Source organism: Eptesicus fuscus, chromosome 11, assembly GCF_027574615.1.
Source record: "Eptesicus fuscus isolate TK198812 chromosome 11, DD_ASM_mEF_20220401, whole genome shotgun sequence".
Classification (NCBI taxonomy): Eukaryota; Metazoa; Chordata; class Mammalia; order Chiroptera; family Vespertilionidae; genus Eptesicus; species Eptesicus fuscus.
In genome coordinates, this window is record NC_072483.1 from 69,339,225 (window position 1) to 69,354,061 (window position 14,837).

At 39.8% G+C, this 14,837-nt stretch overlaps 1 protein-coding gene and 1 non-coding gene across 4 annotated transcripts in view; one reads left to right on the plus strand and one right to left on the minus strand.

The window, feature by feature from the left end:
- ACSL3 (acyl-CoA synthetase long chain family member 3) overlaps positions 1–14,837 on the minus strand; it is a 52,161-nt gene that overhangs the window by 15,431 nt on the left and 21,893 nt on the right. For all 3 annotated transcript variants that reach the window (XM_054722766.1, XM_054722765.1, XM_054722767.1), the window contains exons 3-9: positions 7,442–7,619; positions 5,850–5,959; positions 4,869–5,007; positions 2,607–2,757; positions 2,274–2,397; positions 1,966–2,037; positions 659–798 (exon numbers count right to left, since the gene is read on the minus strand). In XM_054722766.1, coding sequence (XP_054578741.1) covers positions 659–798; positions 1,966–2,037; positions 2,274–2,397; positions 2,607–2,757; positions 4,869–5,007; positions 5,850–5,959; positions 7,442–7,619 — 914 coding nt within the window. The remainder of the gene's footprint in view (positions 1–658; positions 799–1,965; positions 2,038–2,273; positions 2,398–2,606; positions 2,758–4,868; positions 5,008–5,849; positions 5,960–7,441; positions 7,620–14,837) is intronic.
- Positions 3,994–4,114, plus strand: LOC114232867 (small nucleolar RNA SNORA68). The gene has a single exon (XR_003618983.2). It is a non-coding gene; the product is annotated as a small nucleolar RNA SNORA68 (small nucleolar RNA).

The following is a 14,837-nucleotide window of genomic DNA, read 5'->3' on the forward strand; positions in this document are numbered from 1 at the left end:
GCCTGGTCACCCCCAACTGCCCCCAACTGCCCTCCCCTACCAGCCATCTGTGGTGGCCATCTTGTGTCCACATGGGGGCATCCATCTTTGACCACATGGGGGTGGCCATCATGTGTCTTAGACTGATGGTCAATTTGCATATTACTCTTTTATAAAATAGGATTGAAATACATTTAAAAGCAAAGGGAAATAATTAAAGTAATTCAAATCACACAAGTGTCCATATAAAATATAAGCACATTATTAAATCGAGTAAGTGGAAATTTTTGTCAAATAAAATGGCAATCTTTTAATTGCTCATATTCGTATGCAAGATGGAATTTTTAAAGAGTCCCTCTTATTTTTTTAAATGTATTTATTTAGGAAAGGAAGGGAGAGGGAGAGAGATAAGAAACATCAATGATAAGAGAGAATATAATTGATCAGCTGCCTCCTGCACGTCCCACACTTAGGATTCAGCCCGCAACGCGGGCATGTGCCCAGACCAGGAATTGAACCATGACCTCCTAGTTCATAGGTCAACACTCAACCACTGAGCCACGCCAAAAGTATCTCTTTACTTTTTAAAATAAGTTTATTTCTTACCACTACTTCAATTAACAGGGCTATTGATCTGAACAAAGCAACTCAATTATCCAGAGGGAGAACCTTTCCTTACCTGTCACACAAGGGAGTACTTCGCCCTTTGGAAATCTGTTCCATTTTATAATTATAGGCCAGAATAAACAGATTACGTTGAAAACTACTCATTTCATTTACTTTATTCATGACATTTTTGTAGATTCGATCCATGATTTCCTATACATATAAAAATTAGTTAATACAGTTAATGATGTTATCGGCTGCCTTACACATATTAAAATCTTCACATCAAATTAATAGTTCTATCAATATTGAGACGTTTCAAAAGATATATCCCATCAGGAACACATTTTTAAGATACAGCCAAAATTAGTTTAAAAATGAGGTTTCTGTGAAAATAACTTTTAATAGCAAACATATAAGTTCATTAGTAGTAAAAAGATAAAAGCATTTGGGCAGTAATATATCATTACTGATTTTTTATATTGCTTTTTTTCATCTTATTTATTCTGAACTAAAAACTGAACTCATTAAGTAAATAAACAACTATATGAAATGATTTTAGTTATAGAGTACCACATTCTTCGCTCTCAAGAGGACCTTGGGTTATTTTGGCTGGTTTTGTCTTTCAATGCTGCACCCAGGAAATTTTCCTTGTCTGCACTATATTTTGCTTGCTAGGCCTATTACTACTATGAAATATACTTTAATGACTTCAAATAGTTTTTCCTCTACAATTTCAAATTATATTGAATTTTTACATGACCTGAAAATTTAAAGCAAGATAGCACTAAGAAAACGATATACCCATAGAAATTCCAAAATCGCCAGTCATTTATATTTGATTTTGGAATAACTATGTAATTATACTTAGACATGAGCACTCAGATATCTGATAATTCCCAACACTTTCAAACAAAATCAGAAAGCCACATAAGACTTACATAGGGAGAGAAAATCATTGTGTCTCACTTCCATTAACCTTACTCTCAGGCCCCTCCCATTCAAAGTGGCACCAACTTCTGGGCCACTTTTTTTGGTATCTAGGCCAGACTTTCCTGAGGACTCAGGAGGTAATTACACTACTTGCTTAGAAGGAGGTGATCTTAACTCTTCTCTCCTATCTCCTGTTGAGTTCCAGGTTTCTACTAACAGCAAACAAACCTCATGAAAAGAATTTGAACAAGAAGCTATCTAGAGAAAGGCACTGATGATATGACAATAAAGACGGACTATATCCATAGAGCTTCAAGTAATACAGAAAATCAATGAGGATAAACCCTACATAACCTCCTCAACCACAGTATCTTTCCCACTGGCATGTATGTCTGTAGCAGATGACACTTCTTGAGAACTCAATACTAATTAGTGGTCAGTTCTTACCGGAACCGCTGCCATCAGTGTTGGCTTCAACATGGTGGTATCCCCTTTGCTTCCTTTTTTTATTTTTGAAGACTATAGAGAGAAAAAGTGATCTATATGTAGTGATTCTTATTTTAAAATTCAATGAAATTCTTAGATTAAAAAAATGTATTATAAATTCATCATTTTAACTTACTTATAATCTAAAAAGCAAGTGCTTATTTTAAAATGAACTGTCATCTCCACAATATAGTGCCAAACTGTCAGGGAAAATGTGTTAAAAATGACTATGATTTTTTTGTATCTCGAGTCATAGACACTTAATTTACCTGATCTGCTAACGTCTGTGGTGAAGAGTAACCAATGCGGCATCCGTGAGAAAGACAGACAAGCTCCGCACTCAATTCTAACACGTGGGCCAGAGGCAAATAGCCAATGTAAACATCTTCCTCTCTGAAAGAAAAGGGAGATGTGAGAAGAAACGGTCAGGTGCGCGCTCTCTGAAAGTGACTACAGTGGGAGCAAGCTTGAGAAGGCACATGGGAAGGCCCTCAGGGCATCAATTTGACTCCATGTGTGTTGTTGTGTGAGAGAAGAGCCAGGGAGGCTTACTATAATAGACATTAACACTGGCCTCCCCGCATTTACTCGCTAAGACATACCCCAGGCGTGGAATCCTTTCCGCCATCCCCGTGATGCCAGCAATGATGTTGCTGTGGGAGATCATGACCCCCTTGGGAAGTCCTGTGGACCCGCTTGTGTACATGATTACTGCAATATCTGAGGGTGCCGGTGTGCTCTGAGGTTTGTTTTCTGTTTTGGAGAAAAACACATACACAATACACTTCTAAGAAATCTAGCCAAAGCACTGATTTTTTTCATAAGAATGTTTATTAACTCAATTCAACAATTATTCATTGTAATCACACAGATCAAGTCCCGGCACATAAAGAACATATAGTCTGTTGGGATAGACTAACATATAAATCTATCATATAATAAAAGCTATGAAGAAAAATAAAGCAAGACAAGTAAAGCCATTTAGATGAAAAAGTCAGGAGAGGCCTTTCTGGAATTGATATTTTAGTAAAGACCTGAAAAAAGTGAGAAAGAGCCAGGAAAACCCTGAGAGTGGGAGATTGTGTCAAGTAGAAAATAAGCAGGTACAAAGGCCCCGAGATACGAATGTGCTTGGCATAAGTACAGAGCAGTAGGAAGTGTGGTGGGGAGGAGCGAGCAAGAGAAAAGGAGCAGGAAGGAAAGGGAGGCAGCAGCCGGGCCCACACCATGTAGAGCCTTCGAGGCTACGCTAGGACTTAGGATTTCACTTGGGGGAAAGCAATGTTGCTTTGTCATCATCCTGGACAAGGATCGCTTTAGCTGCTGTGTGGCTACCTAATTTAGAAAGGCAAGGAAGGAGGTAGGAAGATAAAAGGCTATTCCAGATATGCAACTAAAAATTAGGGTGGATGAACAAGGGTACCTAGACATTTGCTAAAAATGTTCTCTGCTTCGCAGTGGTAAGTTAACTTTGCTACACTCAGAATTCTGTATTAAGGACAACGTCCTCCATTTGACAAGCCTAAGGACAGCAGCCAACATCCTACAGAGGAGACAGGGTAGACAAAGAGAAGTGGATCGTGGGTGGCACTGATGATCTGCCTGAATTAATCCGGGAACTACCCTAAATGTGGACTTCCTAAGTAAGCAGGGGAAAATTTTCAACATGTTCCCAAGTGAACCCTTCCTCTCCTGCCTGCAGACATATTTTTCAACAATTGTTCTCATTCAGGTGCTCACTCCCTAATCTACATCCACGCCTTCATCCCACTTCTTGGAACTTGTTCTCTGAGGTGACATCTGCTAAGTCAATGGTCCCCTTGCTCTCCTTGTGTCATCTGACTCGGCCTGTGCACCTGGTCCTGCTGACTCCTGCCTCACTGAGACATGATTTCTCCCTTCCTCTCTGGCCAATCCTGGGTGGCATCTGAATGCACCAATCTCCATGGGTGACCTCACCTACTCCACAGCTAATTAAAACTTAACTGCCAGGCACCTAAGCTGTTTGTTATAGCAGCACTTTAAACAGGAGGTGCTAGCAGCAAGCAATCTCATCGCCTTTGGGGACTAGGGCTGTGCCCCTCAAAGTGAACTGGGAGGCTCTCCATCCATGGTAGAAGAAAACAAACAAAAAAACAAACTGTCTCTGGCTTCTAAATCTCCTAACACCACACTTCACTGCAGAGTACGAGACTTGTACAGTCACTGCCCACTAGACAGCGACATCTGAATGCCCCACCAGCACCTAAAATTCAATCTGCCCAAAATTAATGTCAGCATAACCCCATTCCAGAGTTCAGCCAATGCTTACACTGAATTAGTCACGAAGTGTCCAACTAGAAAGGAAATATACCCCAGCATCTAAGCAGCTTTCTATGATATCCTTAAATACCAATATACTTGTTAACATTTTCTGACACCTATTTGAGAGAAGGAAATCCTGGAGTCACCGTGCCCAGCTATGGAGGATAAAAAGATGTCCCTTTTGGAAGAGGTACAGTTGGAACAGAGAGTAAAAGGAGGGATCTGGGTTTCGCTATCTTTTAATACTCACAAATAATTATTCCACAGAGGACAAGTTTAATGTCATTAGTTATAAAACTAACTTTAAACCATCTAAAATTACCAGAAAAAAGAAAACGGAAAAATTATATAAAGTAAAACATGTTTAAAACTAAATTCAAATAAATACTATTTTTAGAACGTTCGTAGATTACTGCTTGACTTTTTCCTTATACCTTTCTTGAAAGGGTAGATGGAAGTATACCCAGAGTGATCTTACTCCCAGAGAGATGGTCTAGAAATTATTCTGGAAAGCAGGGTCCCTGCAGAGCACACAGAAGGGTCAGGGAGCTGCGACATACCCGTGCTCGCCTTGGCTCCCAGAGCCTGCACTGCGGCCATGGTGTGCACGATGACGCCCTTGGGGAACTCGGACCAGGTAGGTGGTTTACCATCAACAGTGATGATATGCCGCAGGCGTGGAGCTAAAGAAACTATATCCTGGAAACACACAAGCATTCACCATGTTCATTATTCTTCATGAAGTAGCTTAGCAAATGGTCCAGATCACAAGGAAAGCAGTTTACCATATTCAATGAATTATTAACTTCTTGCCTCAAAATAAAGGGGGGTGGTAGGAATACCCCTTTTTAGATGGAGAAATACTGGTCTGAAATTTAAATTACTATTCTTTAGCACCAGATTTACTGGTATCTCTTGCTCTTTGGTAAAACCTTGATCAACAAAGTTACTTCCTCACAAAATGGGCATGTAAACATAGGCTGCCTAAACTGCAGGGGAGCCAATCCCCTTATGTAATAAGAGGCTAACAGATGCAGAGGAAGGGGAAAGAATAGTACTCACTTATAAACTTGTGTATTTTTTTAATCAGAAATTATTTTTTAATGGGGAGTTATCTAGAAATTAAAGAAGCGCATTTTTCCTGTAGTTTCATAAAATCTCTCTTTTCCCTTTAAAAAAATTCTCAAAACTCATAATGACTCAATGCTTCAGAAATAAAATTATCAGTTTAAAAATAACCCTTCAAAATTAAAATTTAATTTAAAATAGACTAGAAAATAGATGAGCACAATAAAGAAAAAAGGTTTATAAACTCCACCTTAGATATGAGAATATTAATAATTTTTAACTCTCTTGCACTAGTTATATGTATATATGAAATCCACTTTTTCTTTACTAAAGGAATAAAATGATATTCCTATAAGTTTATAAAGATAATAAGGATTTTAAAGATCATAAAAGAACTAAGCATCAACAATAAAGCTCATGACACTGAAAATTCAAAAGTATTGGACAGTTATTAAAACAACTCCAGTCCTCACCTTCAACTTTGTTTGCAAGAGTTCTTTACTAGTAATGATGTTAGTCACCTCTGTTTCATTTAGTCCATGAACAATTGCCGGACCTCCTAGTGTCGCATACAACGTAACAACTATAGGGAAAAGAAGGGCAAGTCAATACTTGAACATTTCAAGGGCATACTAAATATAGGTAAAACCTTTGAAAGTGTATATGAATCAGAAGGGAGCATACTGAACCCTCCATCATTAGATCCATAGTTAAAGATCTAACTGTACTGTTTTCCCAAATCCTTAATATGCTAATTAACATTATGCCTACTTACCCTATCCTGGTTTCCCCCAAGGTTTTCAATACTTTAAAATTTAAAAATATTTAATTTTATTTTGTTTCACCTATAGATGTTATTATGGGACTGTCATATTGGAAGTAATCATATCTGACTTCTAAAATGTCAATCTCAGATGTTAACTACTTGGTACTAAAATACGAAAAAAAATATATACCAATTAAAATAACACATTGTCAGATTTAAGTTATTACATGTTACAGTAATAGCATGAACAAGTGTCAGTACTGCTTATCCCAAAGCAGAAAAATCTACAGAAAAACATTCTTTAAAATGTTGAAATTAAATAATATGGTGGATTTTTAATTGCTTTCTGCTTAACTCAATAGAGTAATAACTCAATAGAGTAAGACTTAACGTGACTTTAAGAAATGATTGTTTTCAAGCTTCTCAAAAGAAACACTTTATAAACCTAAACCTGTGAAAATAAAAAGGTGTAACAATTTAAAGGGGGAAAAAAAACAGTGAAGGCATTTACAGCAAGAAATCTGGTAAAAGAACCTTTTCTGTTTCATCTAGAACAGGGGTGGGGAATCTTTTTCCTGCCAAGGGCCATTTGGATAGTTTTAACATCATTCTCAGGGCCATACAAAATTATCAACTTAAAAATTAGTCTGCTATATTTGTTCAGCCATTTAATTAACTCACCCCTAATACCTTGGCAGGACCAGACCAAAAGATTTCTCAGGCCTGATATGGCCAGCAGGCCGGACATTCCCCAATCCTGATCTCAAGGATAAGATAATGTCCATACTTAATATCACATTTTGGCACCAAGAACTCTCAACTAAGCTTCCAAGACTACCTCACAGACTGAGGCATCATGAATACTACTCAAATAAACACAACATAAAAATTCTCTATCGTTTAGCCTATCACCTGGATTTGAGTATTGGAAGTATTTTAAAGGGCAACTGCTACCTCTGATAGAAGTGGCCTAACAAAATGATGCCACCTTCAAAGGGGAAATCCTGAGAGATGACAGCAGTGTATAGACATGGCTCCTTATACCCAGATAGTCCCCTATTAGTAGATTCAAGTCCACTTACTACAGCGACTGTACCAATTGTTCCACAACTAGTTCCTTTTCCCAAAAACAGATCAGTAATTTTAAGTAATAACAAATTCTCCACTGAATGCAAGGTGAAAAATAACATCAGAATTTTACTCGTAAGAGTGAAATATTTATAATAAAAGTCAGTATATCTCTCCCACAATAATGTAGGTCCACTCTTCCAGAAGACAAGAAAAAGAAAGCCCACGTACGCTGAAAGTTATACATAAAGCACGCCTGTGCAGCAATCATCCACTCGGCCCTGGTTTCACAGAAGATAGCAATGTTGGTCTTTGGTTTCTGACCCAACACCTGTAAGCCATTTCCAAAATTCAAAGCTCTAACGTAGACATCTTCATAGGAGAGCCAATGATAGTGTCCAAGGATAACCTGGTAAAACAAACAAAAACCACACAAATAGCTTTCAATATAACCAAAATATTAGTTTCTAAAAAGCCAGGATGTGTTCCAAATTTTGACAAATAAGAAAGTTATGTTTGCATGTAATTAAGCTATTTTTTAACAAAAAGTGGGTTTCAAGTGATAAATCTGTTTTGAAAATTAGCTATTTTGTGATATCTTCTATGACAATTCAAATTTTATGCTAAATCTTTAACTTTTTTTGTGGGGGGGAGGTGTTTTTTTGTGTGTGTTTTTTTTCAAAAATATTCAGGGTTTGACAGGATCTTAAAGGTCACATTTCCGGCTCAAGGGTCATATACTAATAATTCACTTATAGATTTTATTTACTTAAAGGATTTGTCTAATAATTGAAAATTTAGCCTAGTATTAAACATTACTGACACCAAAATTTTACTTTCTGTTTACTTATGAATTCCTGGATTCAGTATCAGATGGTAAAATACAATACACAAAAAAAAAAAAAACTGGCCAGACCCCAAGCTAAGAAAAATGTTTATGACGGTTCAATTTGAATGGCTGTATCTGACACTGGATAAGCAAAGTGAACAAGTCTCTTTCCGTGACCAGGATTGGACCAGAATACTCACTGGCACCGCCAGACATTCAATATTTCATCTGTGCTTTCCAGAAGTTCAGGTAACATTGAGTCTACATTAGTTACAATCTCCTTTTAAAGCTGGTTAACGTATTTTTATCTTTAGGTTAGATCAGACTATAAATCCCCAACTACATACAAACTGATTTAAAAGCTCCTTTCACTGCAAAAATATATAGTTCTCAAATATGGCTTTGTCATCAATATATGTCACACACCTTAGAACCATCAAATCATATTCATTTTTTAAAATGCATACAACATTTAAGAAATTTTCAGAAATAAGATGGAGATAAAATTGAAAAAAGATAAATGCTGCCCTCTAGTGTCCTATTCAATAATGAACTTAAGAAATACTTATTTTGATGGATAACACCACTGTATTTAAAATACTTATTTAATGTTAGTGGTCCCAAACTCTCACCTTGCTCTTCACCCCCACAACATGTTCAGCATGGGGAGCTCCAAAACTTCAAAAGGAGCTCTGTGGGGGTGAGAAGACAGATGAGAATTGGGCCAAAACATGCAGGAACTGGATTGCAATTAAGAATTTTATACTCTAAAGATAAGCATGAGCTACCTCCTAGCTACTCCCAGATTCAAGAATCTAAATGTATAGCTTTTAAGTGTCAGAGAATATATGTATTCCGAAAAGGCATCCTATCTAATAAAAGAGTAATATGCAGATTGACCATCACTCCAACACACAATATGGCTGCCCCCATGTGGTCAAAGATCCTGCCCCCATGTGGACACAAGATGGCCACCACAAGATGGCCAGCAGGGGAGGGCAGTTGAGAAGGACCAGGCCTGCAAGGGAGGGCAGTTGGAGGCGATCAACCAGGCCAGCAGACGAGGGAAGTTGGGGGCAAACAGGCTGGCAGAGGAGCAGTTAGGCTGATGCAGCGGAGTGGTTAAGGGGTGGTCAGGCTGGCAGGCGGAAGTGGTTAGGGGCAATCAGGAAGGCAGGCAGGCGAGCAGTTGGGAGCCAGCAGTCCTGGATTGTGAGAGGGATGTCCGACTGCCCGTTTAGTGGGATCGGGCCTAAACGGGCAGTCGGACATCCTTCGAGGGGTCCCAGATTGGAGATGGTGCAGGCTGGGCTGAGGGACACCCCCCCCTCCGTGCACAAATTTCATGCACCGGGCCTCTAGTCCTATATAATAAAAGCCTAATATGCTAAGTGTCCAGTCATCTGCTCAACCAATCAAAGTATAATATGCTAATGATATGCTAAGGCGGCTCAACTGCTCGCTATGATGTGCACTGACCACCAGGGGGCAGTCAGTCAACCGGTAGAGCAGTCGCTATGATCACCAGGGGGCAGATACTCCAACTGGTAGGTTAGCTTGCTGCTGGGGTCCAGCCAATCGGGACTGAGCGAGACGGGCCAGACATGCCCTGGAGCCATCCCACGGTCCCGCCCTGGCTGACTAACCTCCCATGTCCCTCCCCAGCCCCAGTCATGCACTGGTGGGGTCCCTCAACCTGGCCTGTGCCCTCTCTCAATCCGGGACCCCGCAGGGGGTATTGGAGAGCCAGTTTCAGCCTGATCCTGCAAGCCAGGCTGAGGGATCCCACCGGTGCACAAATTCGTGCACCAGGCCTCTAGTCACATATATAGTCCAAATATGTAAAGCCATATGATGGTGCCACCTTGTGGCAAAGAAATCAAATCATGAATTTAATGCAAGTATAACCAAAATCTGACTTTCATTTAATTCTTTAACCTTTTGCACTCGGATGTCGAGTGTGACTCGACAGGGTTAGCATTAGAATAAAGGAATTGAGAAAAAAGCAAGCAAGTGCAAAGGGTTAAAACACTGAATCTTCCAGTAGTCATCTTTCCCATAAATGTTACATTTAGAGGACCTCATAATTTTATCTGACTTGTGCTGGAACAGTTTCTAACCCTAATTTTGTCCCTATAGTGAGCCCAGCCTGAGATTAAATTTATTTATTCCCTGCCTATACTTCTGACAACTAATCCAGAATCATAGATCTCACCACTTCCCTAGCATCTTCGTTTCCTCACCCTTTGCCACCCTTCTCCACTTCCAGGTGATGATACTTCACTGAGAAATTAGAAATTAAACAGAAACTCCCTTACCTACCTACCACCAAGTTCAATAACCTTCACCCATCTGTACCAACACTCTTCGTAGCAGAGTCCCTCAGGTGTTACAATGGCTGAAGTGTCCCTGACAAAAGCCAAACTCACAACGACTGTGCTTCGAAGAGCTTCCCAAATTTCTATGTCCATTCCTGACCACCCCTAGTCCATCTCTCCCCCAGAACTAATGAATCCCAACTAGGCAACCCGCTTCCATTCTTATTCCTCTACAACCCATTCTTGCTATAGTAACTAGTGTTGTTGTTTTTTTAATATATAAGTCAGCTAATTGCTCTGTTTAATACTCCAGTGTTTCCCCTGCTGGTAGAAATGTAGTCCAAAAACCTTACCTGGCCTAAAGGCCCTAAGGGACCTAGCAGTGCAGGTTTCCCTGTGCTCATTTCCAGCCCTCCTCCCTGACGCCCTTCCTGTAAATACAACTTTGTTCTTTCTGTCCTTCAAACTGGCTGGGCCAGGGCAGGAACGAGGATAAGGCAAGGCGCCTAGGGCACAGAATTCAAGGAGCACGCACTCCCTGGGTCTGTCCCTCTTCTCTGTAAACCTAAGGGGAGGATTAAGATTATCCCTATAGTAACTTCCCTCCCTCACATTTAATTGGCTGGATTTTTATTCCATGACAGGTATGATATACACATGTGTAAATATCAATGTTATCATTCACACTAGCACTTCCTGGAACACAAGAACTTAAGTTACTTTGTTCAGGAACATATGAGATTAGATGTTTGATAATGCTATAATGAGCTTCCCTTATCTCAAAAGAAAACAATAAAAATAAATGAAGGTAACATATAGAACATTCTATAAAAGCATATAAATAACCATTCAGGACCCTGAAGAATGAGACAGTCTATTAAGATCAAGTTCCGGGTCACTGAGCCTAACCCCTATAGGCACCAGGACTTTTTTTACTATAACCATTTAGAAGAGAAATATTTCAAAATTATGTACTTTCCTGCCTCCTTAGCAAAGTACAGCTGGCTTCATTTAACCTTTCTCTCTGCAAATAAAGATCATTATAAACAAACTAGAGGCCTGGTGCACAATTTCGTGCACATTAAAAGGAAATTAATTAGAAGAAATATTTTAATATCGCTATTCACCCTTTCTCTATAATAGAAGTGCCAACCAAATTCACAATCAACAATGACAGATTGAAACACACATGTGCAATTGGCGCCAGCAAGAGCTTTATATGTATTGCACATGCGCGAGTCAACTTAGCCTTTTATATATATATAAAATAAACTTGCTTAATTAGACCTGCTTTCTAATTTAGCTCAACTTTTTCCAGCCCAGTGAAGTACCCCAACTTCTCTTTCAGGTAATTGTCAGCAACACAGCAGTAAATATCAACACGAAGCAAGTTATTATTGTAGATCACACAGGGAGAACAAAGGGTAAAATATTTAACAACATGAGTGTTTGACTATATTCTGCATGAGAAAACCTGAAATCATTTTCAAGGTCCACCATTTCTTACTTCTTTTCAGTCGGGTCCAGTTTCTAAACTTTTTAAATCTCCGTTTTCCGGCTAATGAAAATAGGATTCTACCGAGTCTCCTATCTACCTACTCCAAGGCTTCTGTGAGGATCAAATGTGATGAGGCACTGGAAAATGCTTCATAGACATTTGGTTAAAGTGTAAAATGTTTGCACCTGGCTATAAAGCAAATCATGTTCCTGGGCTGAAGAAATTGCAAGGAGGCTAGTTGGTAGGGGGAGGAAGCCAGGCGTTGCTACGTGATGTCATTACCCAGCACCCACAGCCACCATTTCTGGGCTGGGCTGTGAGTCACATTTTGTGCCATGGGGTCTTGGCAATGTCGGCTGCGATTGGGTGAGCTGTCACTCCGGGGTGGTGGCGGGGCCTGTGTCTCACTTGGGGGAAGCCAAGTGTTGTTTGGTTGGTGCCAGGTCCACGGTGCCAATTCTTTATAAATGGCCAGTGCGCATCACGGCAGCTCCTGCATTGAGTGTCGGCCCTCTGGTGGTCAGTGTGTGCCATAGCAGCCAGTCAGACGGTCGGAGGGACACTTAGCATATTAGCCTTTTATATATATATAGATTGTGGGGAGGGAGGCAGAGAAAGTGCAAATATTCAAGCAATCTGGACGGTTGGTAATCATCACTATGATGGTAATGAGGGAGGCAGCCAACTTTTACTACCGTTTGCTAGGTGCTAAGTGTGCTGCAAGAATTAGCTTACTCAACTCTTACAGTAACTCTAGACATAGTTACTATTATTATTGCTATTGTACATATGAGGACTGAGGCACAGAGATAATATAACTTCCTCAAACTCACACAGCTATTAGTAACAGGATGAGAATCTGACCCAGGCAGCCTCATCCCAGGACCCAAGTACTAAATCACATTGCTTTGCCTGCACTAGAGAAGGGAGCTGGGATGTGACTGGGTAGAGGGAAGGTGAGCTGCTCACAGAAGACTGCCTCAGCTGCAGTGTGAGTGGATCAGAATAGGGATTAGAATAATTTATTTTTGTTTTCTTTTGAGATAAGAGAGTCTCATTATTAGCATTATCAAATATCTAATCTCATATGTTCCTGAACAAAGCACAAGCCACTTTTAAAGAGGGAGGAAGGCTATAAAGGGGGGAGGGGGGAATCAGACTCCTGCTTTATTCCCTTGGGCCATTTGCTTCGGGTGGTACCTTTAACAAAGGGGCTGACAGAGGGGAACAAGTATGAAAAGATGAACCAAGAGTTCTGGTCTGGGAGAGTAATGTACTAGTAATAACCAAACCACAAACTCTGGCCAAGAGACGAGCCACTGCATAAATTAATTACGATGTTAATGTCCTATATAACTCCGAAAATGAATATCATGCACTATGTAAACAGGGTAAAAAATGTGACTACAGCAAGAAATGAGACAAAAGTAGGCATTGAGGATGAGGAAAGGAAAGCAAAGTCAACCCCCAAGAACAAAAATAAGGACTTCTATTATCTTTTTGGAAAATTTAGAGGGAATGTCATAGTGAAATCTCTCTGTAAGCACACTGATTATATAATTCCTTATTTTCTTCTCTCTAATGTGTATAAAATACAAGAAAAAAATGTAGTGTTGTTGGTGGTTAGATCACCATGTCTGAACCAGCCTTGTGCTCTTTTCTGTTATTCTTTGCGACTTTGTTCTATTTCAGGTACATGTACTTTAGAGATGTTCTGGAGATCCAACAGTTTCACTGTTCATTTCAAAAGATGCTGGAACAATGCACTTGGTGCTGGGGAATCTGCAGTCAGGAGATGCTGACACATCCCAGATGCTTAGCTCTGTGACAGTCTCATAAAACCATATGACACTTAAAGTGTAAGACAACAGTCCTGAAAGAGCTTGCCAAGCCTCTGCTTCTTTGCTTCTGTCTTTCTACTTGTGCCCCCTAGAAAGAGGCCTGTCTTGATGACGCTGATGCCCACCTTATTGTGGGCAAAATTAGAGCAAAATCATCACACTGCCTATTTTCTTCCCTTACCTCCCCACTTGTAGCTCAAATACTTTTAGGATAAGATGGAAACAAAGCTTCAGATCATTAATTGGAAATAAAGGTTTGAGTATCTTTGCTTCAAACATATCAGATACACTCTAGGGTTAATTCCCAAAGCTCAACCCCTCAAAACGGAGAGGAAACATTTAGATATTGCTACTTCATTAGCTCTCTTCTCCTAATTAAAGACTGTCTTCAAATATGGAAACTATGAAATGAAGACACACTTCGTCAAAAGATACGTCTGCACTTCCTGCTGGCAAACACTCCGAGTAGAAGCCACATGGCCTGCACAACCCCACTCTTACATCAGCTGTGAACGGTCCCCTTTTCTCTGTTCCTGCTGCAATACAATGGGTGTATATAAGAGACCAAGAGGGAGAAAAAAGCCTACCCTGTTTAACGTGCAGTGGAAACACCCACTGTCCAGTCTGCAGACCTGCCCACAGCTGCCACTCAAACCAACAAAAAGCAGCCTTAGCACAGCACCCTTTCCCACTGAGGAAGGCTAACAGAAAATATCTGCCTCATCTTTATCCACAAAACCCAAAATTAATGCACTTTCTAATGAGCCTAGTTTCAAACAAGGAAATATAATAGGATTTCTGTACCAGAGTTTATTTCAAGACTTCTGAAAAAGTTTGATGAATCGCAAATAAAGCAAGACAGCCGGGGTTCCAGTTCTGGCTTCACCCCTTGCTAGCTGTAATGTCCTTGGGTAGGTTACTCAACCTATCTGTGCCTCCCTGTTGTCATCTTAAGTCTGATAACACTAATTCATAGAGCTATTGTTTTAGCTAGGTTGATATATGTAAAGCTCTTACAACAGCCTTGCTTCAAAGAAATGCTAATAAAGACCAGCCATGATCATTATCTCCATATTACAAATAAAGAAACTGAGGCAAATTTGCTAAATAACTCTTCCAAAGTCATATAGCTAGCTAGTAA